Below are 15,389 nucleotides of genomic sequence, written 5' to 3'. Positions count from 1 at the left end.
GAATACATCACTGTCAACTAAACATAGTCAATGAGACTTTTCTTATTTCTTGTATCTTCTCTGCGTGTGAATTTGTGCACATTTTTATGTTGGATTATGTAATAACTAGCCCATGTCCTGAACAGAAATCTAGCAATTTGGAGAAAATAGGTTTGCTATTTTCTTCAAATTTTCCTAAAATATTTCTATATACCTCGTAATTATTTCCTGCTCTACTGTTTGGATCTCTTACAAGAGCTAACTTTTCTGTTGTCCCATCTGCCATCTCTAATGCCTCAAAAAATTCCTCAATTTCTTCCTTAGTAGAACCTTCAGTGGACAGTAGACACAAATAAGTCTCATTGTCCAATTCTCCATTCTGATATTTGCCCACTTCACTCTACTTAATATTGCTTGTTATTCAAGATTATCCTCATATTTAGCATTGAATACTATAGCTACTCCTTTTTTCTGATTGTTATTGTCTGAATATAACATTTTGTATTTGTTGCTTAGAAAGATCTCACCTGTTTTTGTCTTCTATGTTTCAGTCACACCTAATATGTGAATCTAGTACTTAACCATTTTTCTTCTGCTAGTTTCATTTCTTTCCCATTGATGCTTCTTATTTGATGGTATCAATCTTGAACTCTGCTGATGCTGAGTTGGGATGTGTTCCAGTAGCTGACTTTGCACTGTTCACCCTGGTTACCTGATGAAACAATGGGGGACCTTGTTTAGCTGGGAAGCACCCCAGTCAGCATGAAATTCTGTCATGTTGTACCATCATTTGCATTATGGTACAACACCAATAAGAATATACCATATTTTTCCGTGTATAAGACGATACTTTTTTCTAAAATTTTTAGACCAAAAATTGGGGGTCATCTTATAGGCCAGGATAACTGGTTGAGAGGCCCACGGTTGCCGTGGCAAAACTGCTGGTACCTTGTCTCCGTGAACAGGCTTCTGCCAATCACTAGCCTTTGTTAACTCTTTCGATGGACATCATTAATGGCTGATTCTGAATAAACCAATCAGAACTCTGAAAGCATTCATACATCTGCAACTCGTTGGCAGGGTAAGTTTATGCATTAACAATATTTTGAGCACTAGCCCATAAAAATGTCCGAAAATAAAAAATGCTTCTTCAAAATTCAAGTTAAAAGTCATCAATTACACAAAAGAACATGGAAATAAAGTTTCAGAGAGACAGTTTGGACCTCCTCCCACTGAGTGTATGATTAGACAGTGAAGGTTGAAGAAAGTGATATGGCCGGAACTGAGAGTGATGTATAATTTCTTAGGTAACATTTTAAGATACATACTAATTACTAAATATACTTTGAATACTTAAAAAAATATCAAATGTGTTCTGTTTTATGTTTAAAATATTGATTTCTTAATTTTGAGTTCGAAAAAGTAGGGTTTGTCTTATACACAGAAAAATATGGTGCTTTGGTCGGCTAAATCCCAAATTGTCAACCCATTCTCATATGTTCAGTATCCAGGTAGACACCTAACAGGGTGCACCATGAGAAGGTGAGGATTCGACATTAGGTCAGAGGCTCAATCAGTTCTCCACATTCCTTAAAAGGCTACAGTGTCGCCTCCCAGTTATACAGCTTTCACCTTTAAGCACCACCTTTTGATCTTGTCGGAAATCCCTTTTCCTATATTTGTCACAATATTTGTATTGTCAAATCTTTGTAATGGCTCTTAATATTCTTTTTAAATATTCAAGATATGCAATTGTTCTTGGAATGTGTCACACTGTATCCCCGATGATGTTAATACAATTTTTTCCCTTTATCTGTTAAGAACCAAATAATGTATTTCTTATTTAAATCTGTTTTTGAATTCTTTATTTTATAATGACAGTCTCATTGCTAAGTGTAAGAATATTCCTTTTGGATATCTGCTCTTTTAATAGTAAATACTTTAGTGATAATCAACTCATGTTATTTTGCTGTAAATCTTATACTCTACCATTTTTAAATACTTCAGTATTGTTGAAAAATTTTTTTTTTATTTATTTATTTTTTAATCTTGGTTCTCTTATACATTAAAAATACCAAGAAATTATATACTTGGTTTTAATCCTTTACCCAAGGAAGCAAAACAATGTTTTGCACGTGAAATGTATTCACGTCTGAGCTACTTGTACATAGAGGTTAATGACTTCACATCACTTGCCTTAGTATGTATCCCATAATACAAAGCACACACACTCTCTTTCAGACATATAAAATGCTATGCATAATGGGAAGGACCACTATCCAGACCAGTTTCGACCCTTATTGAGGTCTCATCAGTGGGAGCCAGACCTGGGAGAGATACCAGGGTTGAAGTAATGCTGAAGTCATATATATTTCATATACAAGTAGCCAAAAGGTGCCAGACCAAAAAAATTAAAACCAAGTATATAATTTCTTCTTTACCAAGACTGCACTGAATGGCAGGGGCACCTCCTTCCAGAGGTGCCCCCCCCCCTGTTTTCACAGAACAGTGCAGATCTAGACTGGAAAGTTGAAAAATATTCCAGAGGAAGGCATTGGCAAATCACCTCTGTACCTTGCCAAGAACATTCCATGAACATGCCAAAAATGAGAAAGTACAATATGGTGCTGGATGGTAAGATCCCCAGGCCTGAAGGCATCCAACATGCAACTGGGAAAAACAGAGAGCTTCCACAAGTAGAACTAGTTTTTATGATGTGTCCAGGTCACGGATGTTGCTGGTTGGAAAAGGGAGGCTCCCTGTTTCACAAGAAACCACAGGATTGGAACTTGGAATGTTAGAAATATGAACCAAGGTAAGCTGGAAATAATAAAGATAGAAATGGAGCACAAGAAGCTGTATTGGGAATAAGTGAACTTAGATGGACAGGAATGGGCCATTTTCAGTGGGGACTATATGGTTTATTACTCAGGATATGAGACAAGTCGTAAAAATGGAGTATCTTTCTTACTCAGGAAAAAGATGGCTAGGTATGTATTAGGTTATAATCCAGTGAATGACAGAATCATTTCTCTCAGAGCGAGTGGACATCCAATCAATATGACCATCATTCAGGTTTATGCACCTACTACAGAGGCACCAGATGAAGGCATTGAAGAATGTTATGGCAAGTTACAAGAAGTGATAGATGCAACACCAAGGGGAGATTTATGGCTACTTATAGGAGATTGGAATGCAAAAGTGGGAGAGGCTGAGGAACAAGGAATAACAGGTCGTTTTGGTTTAGGTATTCGGAACACTGCAGGGAAGAGACTAGTTAAGTTTTGTGCAGAGAATTCTTTGTTTATTGCTAACACCCGCTTTAAACAGCACAAAAGAAGATTGTACACATGGATATCACCGGAGAAATCAAATTGACTATATACTTGGACAAAAGATGGAGAAGTGCAATTCAGTCTGTCAAGACTTCCAGGTGCAGACTGTGGAACAGACCATGAGATATTAGTGGCTATGATACATGTGAAATTAGGGAAACTGAAAACAACACAAATGTCGATCAGATATGATCTTGGAAACATACCAGCTGAATACAATATTAGCATACAGAACAGATTCAACACACTCAATTTGTGTGAAAGAGAACCAGATGAAAAGATTAAAGATATAATGAAAACAGAAGCAAAGAAGATATTCCAACTGTTTGTAAGAAGATGAAGAAGTCCAAAGCTGTCAGAAGATGCCATCAAAACTGCTCAGGAAAAGAGGAAAATGAAGGCCACAGGAAATTTGCAGGAGGTACGGCATTTGAATGCAGAGTTTCAACGACAAGCCAGAAGAGACAAGGAAAAATACTTTAACCAGGAATGCCAACAAATAGAAGACCAAAACAAGAAAGGAAAAACAAGAGATCTTTTCAAAATGATCATAGAACTAACAGGGAAGTTTATTGCCAAGGAGACAATATTGAAAATTAAAGCAAAGGATATCTTACAAACAGAAGCTGTAGACATCAAGAAAGGACTTCTTTACAGAAGTCCTTTCTGTTAAGGGCTTCTGTATATTCTGCATACTCCAAAATTACTGAGGAATTTGAAGAGCAGGATTATACACAGGAGCCAGTGCCACTGGAGAGTGAAGTGAGGTGGGCACTGCAACAGCTATCCAGTAAGAAGGTACCAGGAGGAAATGGAATACCTATTGAGCTGCTCAAATCCCTGGGAGAAGAGGCAGTTAAAATTTTAGCAGCTCTATGTCAGCGAATTTAGATCACAACTACATGGCCTAGAGAATGGAAAAAATTAGTTTATATACCTTATTGAAGAAAGACAATGCAAGAGAATGCGAAAATTACAGAACTATAGCACTGATTTCTCATGCAAGTAAAGTCTTACTTAAGATCATTCAGAAAAGACTGGAATCATTCATGAAGAAAAAAATGGCAGGATTTCAAAAAGGCAGAGGAACAAGAGATCAAATTGCCAATGTGAAATGGATAATAGAAAGCGCACAGGAATATCAAAAGAATGTCTACTTTTGTTTCCTTGACTATAGCAAGGCTTTTGACTCTGTAGATCATGTGAAACTGTGGAATGTGTTAAGAACAATGGGAATCCCAGAGCATTTCATTATCCTTCTGAGAAATCTTTATTATGAACAAGAAGCTACTGCCCGAACAGATCTTGGAGAAACTGAGTATTTCACAATAGGTTAAGAGGTGCAACAAGGATGTATTTTATCTCTGTACCTGTTTAACTTGTACAGTGAATACATTTTAAGAATGGCAGGGCCAGAGGAGTCTTCAGTTGGAATTAAAATTGGTGGAAAAAATGTTAATAATTTGAGGTTTGCAGATGATACCACCTTGCTAGCAGAATGCAAAGAAGATTTGGAGGAACTTATTATGAAAGTTAAAGAAGAAAGTGCTAAATATGGTCTTAAACTTAACCTCAAAAAGACAAAAGTTATGGCAACATGTGAACTCAGTGATTTTGAAGTAGATGGGGAGAAAGTGGAAGCAGTTAATAATTTTGTGCTCCTAGGATCCCAAATTAATAAAGATGGTTATTGTACTGAAGAAGTTAGAAGAAGATTATTACTCGGAAAGAAAGCAATGACAAATTTAAGCAAGATCTTTAAAGATAAAGATATTAGCCTCGCAACAAAAATCAGAATCGTGAAAGCAATGGTACTGTATGGATGTGAAAGTTGGACCCTGAGAAAGAGTGAAAGAAGGAAGATAGATGCATTTGAATTATGGGTTTGGAGACATTTACTAAGAATACCATGGATTGCAAAGCAAACCAATAAATCAGTGTTAGACAGAATAAAGCCAGATTTCTCCCTTGAAGCTATAATCATCAAACAAAAATTGTCACACTTTGGACATATTATACAAGCAAATAACAGTCTGGAGAAGAAGATGATGCTTGCTAAAGTTGATGGAAGCAGGAGAAGATGAAGACCAAGATGGGTGGATGGAGTTAAAGAAGCAACTGGAGTGTGCTTGGAAATTCTGAAAGACATGGTCAGGGACAGATCTGAATAGAGAGCATATGTTTGTGGGATCACCAGGAGTCGAAAACGACTTGATGGAACATAACACACACATATAATTTCTTGTTATTTTTAACATATAAAAGAACCAAGGAAAAAGAACTTTAAACATCTTTCTCTCATCCAGAGATTTTTATTAATAAGATCTAGCATGTTTTGACAACTTGTATATGAGATAGATATGACTTCTGCATTACTTCAACCCTGGTATCTCTCTTGCTCCCACTGATGAGACCTCAAAAAAAGGTCAAACCAGTCTGGGTAGTGACCATTCCCATTATGTATAGCATTTTCCATGCCTGAAAGGGTATGTGCTTTGCATTATGGGATACATACTAAGGCAAGTGATGTGAATTCATTAGCATCTATATGGTAGCTCAGACATTAATATATTTCATGCACAAATCATTGTTTTGCTTCCTTGTGTAAAGGATTAAAACCAAGTATATAATTTCTTGGTATATTTAACATATAAATATTTCAGTAATTTGCACAATACATTTATTCTTCCCCTTCCATTTTATTTTTATCATATTTTATAGGTTTGACTTGGTATTTGATAATTCTTCCAGTGACATTTGTTTCAGATGTAGTTTATTTAATGTGTTTAACATTTACCCTGTCTAAACTCACTGCTTTTCTGTTCTTTGATGCTTTAAATGCTCCTGTTACTTTTATACTAATAGTGTTGTTTGTGTTCCTTATGCTCTATCACAAATTCCAGGATTGTACATGAGTTTTTTCCTCATATTTGTTTTGTATAATTTCTTTTCTGGGCATATGGTTCTTTCATCTCTTGTATTTGTTCATGAAAATATTGTTGATAATTGCTTTAGTAGCTATTTCATTAGCTTAAATGAATACTTGCCTGCTCTTCTAATAGTAATATTTCAGAGATAATCAACTCTTATATTCTGCAATTTTTAATAAATACTTCAGTAATTTGCACGAAACATTTACTCCCCCCCCCATAATCTCCAAGTAATAAATATGCTTTTCAGAAAGATATACAATATAAAAATACACGGTTTTTATGTTAATTCTGCACACAAAATATCAAGATAATGAACTAATAGAGAAAGAATGGAATAATATGAAGGAAATTGTTAATTAGCAGCATGTGACTAGGGAAATGGGAAGACTACCATTAAAAATATAAAAAAGTTACATATATGAGATAATGAAATCAGAACAGTAATTGAAATTAAAAACATCTAGCCTTTAAAATTTGAATAAGTAGTAAAAAACAAGAAGACAAAATTGAATATAAAAAAAGATGAGTAACAGCCAAAAGAGAACCAAGAAAGATACACAGAGAAAGCTAGGAAAAAAATTTGCATTATATCTTTTAGATTACTTTGCAGTTCCCTGAACAGACTACTAACATAAAAAAAAAAATACTAAAAACTTAAAAAATGATTTAGATTAAAATGACATGAAAAACTGAAGAAAAGATATCCTTGATATATGGAGTAATTACTTTGAAAAATTGCAAAGTGACAGCACAATAGTAAAAAAAACACTCAACAGACATATAATCAGGAATATATATCCATACTTCAAGTAGAAAAAGCCATCAAAAGCCTGAAATGTGGAAAGACAGCAGGAGTAGATATTTGACCAGAAATGCTCAAGTATAGAGGTATAAAAGTCTTGCAGTGGCTGCACTGCATAGTTCAAAAGGCCTGGACAGAGGGACAAAATCCAAATGATTGGAGTACAGCTCTCACAGTACCCATATACAAAAAGGGAAATAAAACTGAATGTGAGAATTACAAAGGTATTTCCCTATTGAGTGTTCCTGGTAAGATTTATGCAAGTATATTTGAGAAACGTTTGAGAAGGATTGTGGAAAGGAAACTTGGTGAAGAACAAGTTGGATTCAGGCCAAATAGAGGCCTGAATCTCAGGAGCAGATTTTCAATTTATGACAAATAGTTGAGAAATCGTGGGAATATAATAAAAATCTGTATTTAAGTTTTGTAGACCTGCAAAATGCACATGACAAGGTGCCAAGAGAAAAGCTATTCAACACGCTACAGTTATATTGTGTTAATGGGGCATTATATCAAGCAATACTTAGTTTTTGAGTTGCAAGTCAGCAGTTAGAATTGAAGGAAGTACAGGAAAATGGTTTGATGTGAAATCTGGTGTCAGACAAGGATGTACATTACCTCCTCTATTATTCATTATCTATATGAATCACATTATTAAGAAAAGCAGTATTAAACCTTATATCAAAATTGAAGTTGCTAATCTCAGCTCTTTATGCAGATGATGTTATAAAAAAAAATAATAAATTCTACAAGTCTATAAGATTCTCTGACTAAATTGAATAAACTGTTATAATAAATTTGGTATGAAAATCAGCAATAACAAAACAAAGACAATGAAAAGAGGCAGAAACATTGAAAATATCAACTGCATTGTGAGTGGAGAACTTAGGCATGGTTTTTAGTGAAGATGGTAAATTAAATATGGAAATAGACAACAGAATCAACAAAGCCAGTATGGTAGGAAGTCAACTGAATAAATTTATATTGAATAAGAGAGAAATTAGAGAGGAATGTGTTAGCAGAGCTAATCTCAAGTGGAATGGTCACGTAAACACAATGGGACAGGAAAGATTAGCAAAACAAGTGTTCTCTGTCAGGTTGGCAGGAAAAAGACCCGGAGGAAGACCGAGGTATAGGTGGATTGATACAGTAAAAAATGCTTTAGAAGACAGAATTATAAGATCTGATTATGTTGGAGTCTTGACATGTACCAGATTGATTGGGAGAAAATTTGATAGAAAGTTAGCAATGATGTAAGTTCTTCATGTAGTATTATCATGATATCCTGTACACCTACTTGGGGGTACATATCAGGAATTTGATGATGATGAATAATGAAAGAACTAAAGGACAATGTAAGTAAAATAAAATATGATAAATCAGCAATAGAATCACCCTTTCATGACTAACCTGTGTTTCTAAAACTGTGTCATAATGCTGGTTTAATTCCCAATTTTATCAAAATGAAAGAGACTATAAAATCTTACTCTGCTAATAATATTTACCAAAGAGCTAACAAGGCCCTATTGTTAGAAAGTATACGTTATATTAAGAAACTCTTCTTTTCACTTATCACTGAATTTGAATTTACTAATGTTGATTGGATTTAGCGGTATAGATGCAAACACAGATTGATAAGAAAATAACTATTTATTGACTTAATTGCTAATATTTCGCTGGTATTCTATCCAGCATCTTCAGAGCATACAAACAAAGTTACAGTAGCGAGACAACCACAATCCCGTGTAACAGTAGAACTAGTATGAGTAATTGTAGCGTGCAACACAAAGACTAAAGTCTTAATTAGACGCCATCTAAGTTGGGGAAAAAAAAAAACAAGAGAGAAAAAGCAGGTATTAATTTGGTCTTAGGATAACTGTCTCCCAACAAGTATGGCTGTATAAATCTTTGGTAGATTTATACAGCCATACTTGTTGAGGTTTAGAGTATGTTTCAATGCTTCTGTTGATTCCAGGAACAACCTTTCTGACTTGTAACAGCTTCTATGTAGCACTTTTGTTTTTTTCCAATTGATCCTGTGTGCAGGGGTATCCAAAGCATGGTCTGCCAAACCCAACTTGCCATAGCAAAAGATGTGATAAAGGAGAGAATCCTTAGGTGAACAGATGAGAGTTGCTAATTTCACATAAGGTTTAAATACAGTGTGTAGTTGGTGTTTGTTAAGCACTCTAGATATCTTTTCAGATGTGCCTTTAATGTATGGGATGGTGATAGTTTTTGTTGTAGTCTTCTGTGGTAGACAGTGGGGAGCATTTAGTATTTTATCTATCTTATGGGGATTATAGCCATTGGTCAGGAAGGTGTGACATAGATGAGAAAGTTCAGCAGGAGCAATATCATTGCTAGAGCAATTTGTTCCAATGACATTGCTCTCACTGCTGAACTTTCTCACCTATGTGATCTTAGTCATCAACATTTTGACTTAATTTGTAGAATTTCGCTTTCCTCAGCTAATTGTACTTGCGTAAACAAGTTAATTCAGAAGCTCGAATTATAAGAACAAAGAAGCCATTAATTCTTGTTGGAAGTTTTTTCACGTGGTTATACTATAAATTAAAGATACCAAGAAATTATATACTTGGTTTAATCCTTTATCCATGTGTAAGCAAACAAAGTTTGCGCCTGAAGTATTTTCAGGACTGGGGCCACTCATGGTAAAGGTGGTATGACTTCACATCACTTGCCTTAGTATCCCATAATGCAAAGCACATCTCTTTGCAGACGTGTATAATGCTATGCATTATGGGAAGGGTTCTGCATTACTTGAACCTTTAGTATCACCTTTGGGTTTGGCTCCCACTGAAGAGACCTCAATAAAGGTCGAAACCAGTCTGGGTTTCGACCCTTCCCATAATGCATAGCATTATACGTCTGCAAGGAGATGTGCTTTGCATTATGTGATACTAAGGCAAGTGATGTTAAGCCATACCACCTTTACCACAAGTTGCCCCAGTCCTGAAAATACTTCAGGTGCAAACTTTGTTTGCTTATATTTGGATAAAGGATTAAACCAAGTATATAATTTCTTGGTATCTTTAATTTAAAGCCATTGATTTGTTCAGCGACCAGCCAGCTCTGTTCATGACAAATGGGTCATAAATTTAAGTAGTGGTCCTCTACCACTGATGAATTAAGCATATTGTCAAAAAGATCCAGATTTTGTAGTACCACCCTCATCATTTGACTCATTTAGATTTTCTGGTAGGTGTGAAAAAGACATTAGGGAATTACATACAGATGATGTAAACCTCCTCCTCTGAATATTTGTTTACTTGAATTACATACTTTCCGATCTTTGCACCAAAATAATAACATTATTATAAATAAGTCTGACAAAGGAAATGCAATGCTTGTGATGGATACTACTGACTATAATTACAAACTTAATGCTTTACTGTGAGATCCACGTTTAGTATAATCAACAGAGATCTTACACAAGCCAGTTAAACAAATTGAATAAATTGTTAGATCAAATACATTATAAAACCATAAAGAATATGTATATTCTTTATGGCCTTCCTAAAGTGCACAAATCTGCTTATCCAATAATTGATTTCATAATTATTTCCTACTTATTATTTGGCAAATTATCTTTCAAGACTTCTATGAAACTTTACAGGAAGAATCACATCCTGTATCAAAAACAGTTCTGACTTGAAAGAAAATATTGAAGTGTTCATCTTCAAGAGTCTGAAGTGATGGTTTCCTTTGATGTAGTTTCACTGTTTACAAATATACCACTACAAGAAACCTCATAGCTTTTACAAGTACATTTCTCTTATGACATTGTTAGATTAATCAAGTTTACCATCAGTACTGGTTATTTTACTTGGCATAATAAACTGTTTCAACAAATCAAGAGCATACTGCAATGGGTAGTCCTGTATATCACCTGCTTTGGCTGATTATTTTATGGGACATTTAGAGGAACAGCAAAAAAAAAAAAAAAAAACTGCTTATACACTTGCATTGAGTTCACTATTCCTTTTTTGAATACTTTAATACATTTTAACTCTACTGGCAATATTAAATTTTATATTTACCTGCAGATATATCTACACATAATCACCATCCTTCACAAAAAAATAAAAAAAGCAAAATCTCAAAAGAAAATAATTCATAATTGTTATCCTTATCCCAGATTGCAAGGTATATTAAAAGGGTCTACAAAACTTGTCTTTAAAGGAATATCTCTCAGATATACAGGGTGATCAAATTAAATTAATCCTGTTTATGGCCTTGTGGAATACCATCCTTTGATCCAAATACTACAAAACCTTGCAGGAATACATTGTGCATCATGGAAGCTTTATCTGAGGAGGAAGGTCCAAAATTCACAACCAGAGGGCATAAAAAACATCAAATGTGTGGAATTTATATCGCACAACTCAGCAAGCGCTAGGAGGCTTTAAAGATGGACATGGAATTTTTATCTTCATTCTGGTTGTTAATACTGTCTGCAGTAATGGCACTAACCTTGCTCCAAGGTTAGTATCATCAATAGTCTGCTGTACTACCTAAAGAATTCATGGCCTGTTCCCATTGTGGAGCATGCAACAAATTACAGCATTGATTCCTGCAATGCATGTGCTATATAAAATGTGTGGATGCACCTTACACAACTGTCTGGAAATTCTACGGAAGATTCTACCACCCATTCAAGATAACCCTGACACAGGAATTATGCCTGTAGGACCTTTAAAGTCAACTGATATTCGTGTTAACATTCCTTACTCAAGTGGAGTTGGAACGCTGTGTGGCCATGTATGATTTTTGTGGAGAGAAGAGGCTCACTTTCACCTGAGAGATGTGAATACCCACAGTTGTTGGGTATGAGCTACACAAAAACCCACATGCAGTCCAACAAATTCCTTTGTGTTGACCCATAGTTAATGTCTCGTGCATGTCTACAGCTTTGCTTTGTTTATCATTGAACCATTCTTCTTTGAGGATATTTGCTGGTCTGGTCCTGTGATCTGCTCAGTTACTGCCAAGAGGTATTGCAATATGATAAACAATTTATTGGGCTACAGCAGAGCCTGCAGAGGATTTAGTCATTTTCATGCAGGATGGGACCCCCTCCACACATCGGTTGATCTGTACAGGAGATTCTTCAAGAACATTTCACGGAAGCCAGAGTGATGTCGTGTGTTTCTCGATGCATCTCTCTTGTTCACCTGATCTGATCCCCCCCCCCCCCCGTTACTTCTGCCTCTGGGGATTTCTCAAAGGGAGGGTTTATTGGGATCATCATGTGATAATAAATTGTCAGTGCTGAAAGACATCAAAATGCAGCACATGTGCAACATCAGTCCCAATAAGCTATGTTCTGCCATTGAACACGCTGTGCAAAGAATGCAGTTTGTGGCGTACCGGGAAGGGCAACATGTTGAACATTACATCCTGTGAATGTATAATGGAAATGAATAAAAATGTGTTATTTATGTTTGTGTCGCTTTTTACAGAGAAAAATTATACATCTGTATTCAGTACATTCATTGTACAGTATCCCCTGATGGTGGAATTTTGGAGCTTTTTTTTCTTAGATATTGCTTTCGTATGATGCACAATGTATTCCTACAAAGTTTTGCAGCATTTGGATCATTGGCGGTTTAGGCCTTAAATTAAAGTAAAATAATCTTTCTTCAAGAAAACCTTTTTTTTTAGTCAACCAGGTATACTTCACTTGATGACAGGTTTTAATTCTTATAAGATACTGTATTATGCATATATTCATTATTATAGTCATAAAAATACTCCATGCATAATAGAATCTTGCTGTTTGCAGAAATTACATTCTGAAATAATTTGGCTAGTGGTACACCCATAACAGGGAAAAAATAAATTTAAAAAAAAAAAAAGGATTTGCAAAGGTTGGGAAAGGTGATTCTATTTCTTCCATATTGTGGATTTATCTATTGTGATGTTTTTTGGGAATATAATTCCTACAAATGGCAAGGTCTCCTGCTCTCACTGTAATTACTTCTTGTTGTGACTAAATAATTAATTATTAATTCTAGATTCTTACTGGTAGTCATGACTGTACTATTCGTCTCTGGGACATTGTCGCTGGAAAAACTAAAGTCATACTTACTTATCATAAAAAAAGTGTTCGAGCGTTGTTGGTTCATCCTTCAGTGTAAGTAATGTTTCAGTCTGTGCTGATCAGCAGTTATTTGTGCTTTTAAAATAATATGTTACTTTATTTGACTTATTTTTATTCTTGCTACATGTTTCCCATTTTGAAAGTCTATTCTAAAGGAGTTTCAAAGGCTATTTAAATCTTGATATATTTTATTTTGAATTAGGTATATGTTTGCATCTGGAGCACCAGACAACATAAAACAGTGGATGTGTCCAGATGGGAAATTTGTCCAGAATTTATCAGGTCACAGTGCAATTGTCAATTGTCTTGGGATAAATTCCGATAATGTTATGGTTTCTGGAGGTAAGTTAACTTTCTTCTAATAATTATGCAAATTGAATCTGTTGAACTCAATCAACTGAAATTCTAGATTACATGTGGGGAAAGCAAAATGAAAATGACCACATAAATAGAAACATATCTTTTAAACTGATTTGTTTATGACATTATCTATCAGTTATGATTATTTGTCTCTTAAGTAGCAGCAGAAGTACATGAAATATATCATCATGTTCCAGTGAACATGGTTTACTTCTGTATCATATCTCCTTTACTAAGTTAAGATTCTATGTTGTTTTCTGTAGTGACTTTAATAGACTGGTCTCTCACTCTCTGTTGCCTCACCCATATGACATATACACATCTGCAATGCTGTATAAGCAGAGGTATGTGGGAATTAGCAGTGTAGGCATTCTTTGCCATTATGATGAGTGGACAAAAATAGTTAAGTTCATTTGGACGTGGTATGATAGTCAGAGCCCAAAAGTTTGGTCATTCAGTCTGAGAGATTTCTGCCACATTGCATGTGCCCCAGTCTACTGTCAATGAGGTTGTCGTGAAGTGGAAATGTGATGGAACCATCAAATGGGCCCGAGTAACTGACAAATCAGGACCAACAAACTCAAGTGTGTTGTCCAGTAAATCATGAGTCAACTTTAGCAACCATTGCAAATGAGCTCTGGAACAGATGTCAGTGAAAGAACTATTTGCCAGGAGATGTTTGCCCTTGATTACGCTTTCCAATGACCATTGACTGCTATATTGCAAACAACACCATCATTGGAAGAGGTCCTGTGGAGCGATGAATCTTGGTACATGATCTGGCAATCTGTTGGACACGTATATAGACTTGGCAGATGCCTGGTGAACAATACAGGAGTGTCTTGTATTGACCTTGAAATTCAGAAGCAGTAGCATAATGGTTTTGGGCTGTTTTTCCTTGTTTGGACTGGACCCATTGGTTTCTCTGTCTGGATCTTTAAATGCTGATGCCTACCATGACATTCTGGACAATTCCATTCTTCCCACATTGTGACAACAGTTTGGAATAGGCCCTCTCTCGCAGAAAGGGCCTATTCCAAACTTTATACCACCTGTCACAGAAGATTATGTGCTATACCTATTCGCCCAACTAACACTTGTCAGTTGTTCACCGTACTACAGGAGGAATGGAAATTAATTCCAGCAGCAGTTTACCGGAACTGAAAGCTGTTGATTAGAAGTTTATTAAAACTAGAGGTGCTCTTGTTATAATAAGAGAAATATTCCTCTGTAACATTATTTCATTGATTTTTCATATGATATATTTAAGGACTGCTGGAAGAAGCAAGAGTGAAAATTGTTAGTCTGCTGCCTAGATATGATAGCACTAAATTAAGAAGGGCTATGATTGCAAGGTTTTGGATGTGTGTCAGAGTTTGAGGGGAAAATGGATTTATAGAAGAGACAGCCTACACTTGAATGTGTTCATATCAGGAGTTTGGAAAAATTATTTATTAGTATGAGATGTAATACAGGCTCAGGGAAACTAGCTCGTGATGGGAGGTGGGAAAGGGAGAGAATCTATATGTAAGAGTGATTAAATTATTCAGCTATGTTAATGATACAAATGTACATAATCATGGAGGTGATAATGATGAAAGGATGATTGTGTGCTGTCTGGTATCAACTTATTAAGTATGTGCAAAGATATCCTGCATAAGTGAGTCATTAGATACAAATGAGATCTGCAAGTTGTCAGTTACATCATGCAGAATACAGAGGTTAAATATACAAAAAAAAAAATATGGAGGTAACATATGTCTGTACACAAATACAGAAGTATTATCAGAAACTAAGGGGTACAGTTTGTTGCTTTTGTGAATGTGCTGTGGCCCCAATTCATAGGCATTAGC

The 15,389-nt window shown here is 35.4% G+C and overlaps 1 protein-coding gene across 2 annotated transcripts in view; it reads left to right on the top strand.

Moving 5' to 3' along the window:
- The window catches only part of Tango4 (transport and golgi organization 4), a 143,112-nt gene that overhangs the window by 90,459 nt on the left and 37,264 nt on the right, over positions 1–15,389 (top strand). For both annotated transcript variants that reach the window (XM_090402466.1, XM_090402467.1), the window contains 2 exons: positions 13,091–13,209; positions 13,379–13,518. In XM_090402466.1, the coding sequence (XP_090258592.1) occupies positions 13,091–13,209; positions 13,379–13,518 (259 nt within the window). The remainder of the gene's footprint in view (positions 1–13,090; positions 13,210–13,378; positions 13,519–15,389) is intronic.

This window comes from Typopeltis vanoorti, chromosome 13, assembly GCF_054136105.1.
Source record: "Typopeltis vanoorti isolate ZY-2024b chromosome 13, IOZ_Tvanoo_1.0, whole genome shotgun sequence".
Taxonomy (NCBI): domain Eukaryota; kingdom Metazoa; phylum Arthropoda; class Arachnida; order Uropygi; family Thelyphonidae; genus Typopeltis; species Typopeltis vanoorti.
The sequence above is the reverse complement of the archived record's forward strand: the minus strand, read 5'-3'. Positions and strand labels throughout refer to the sequence as shown.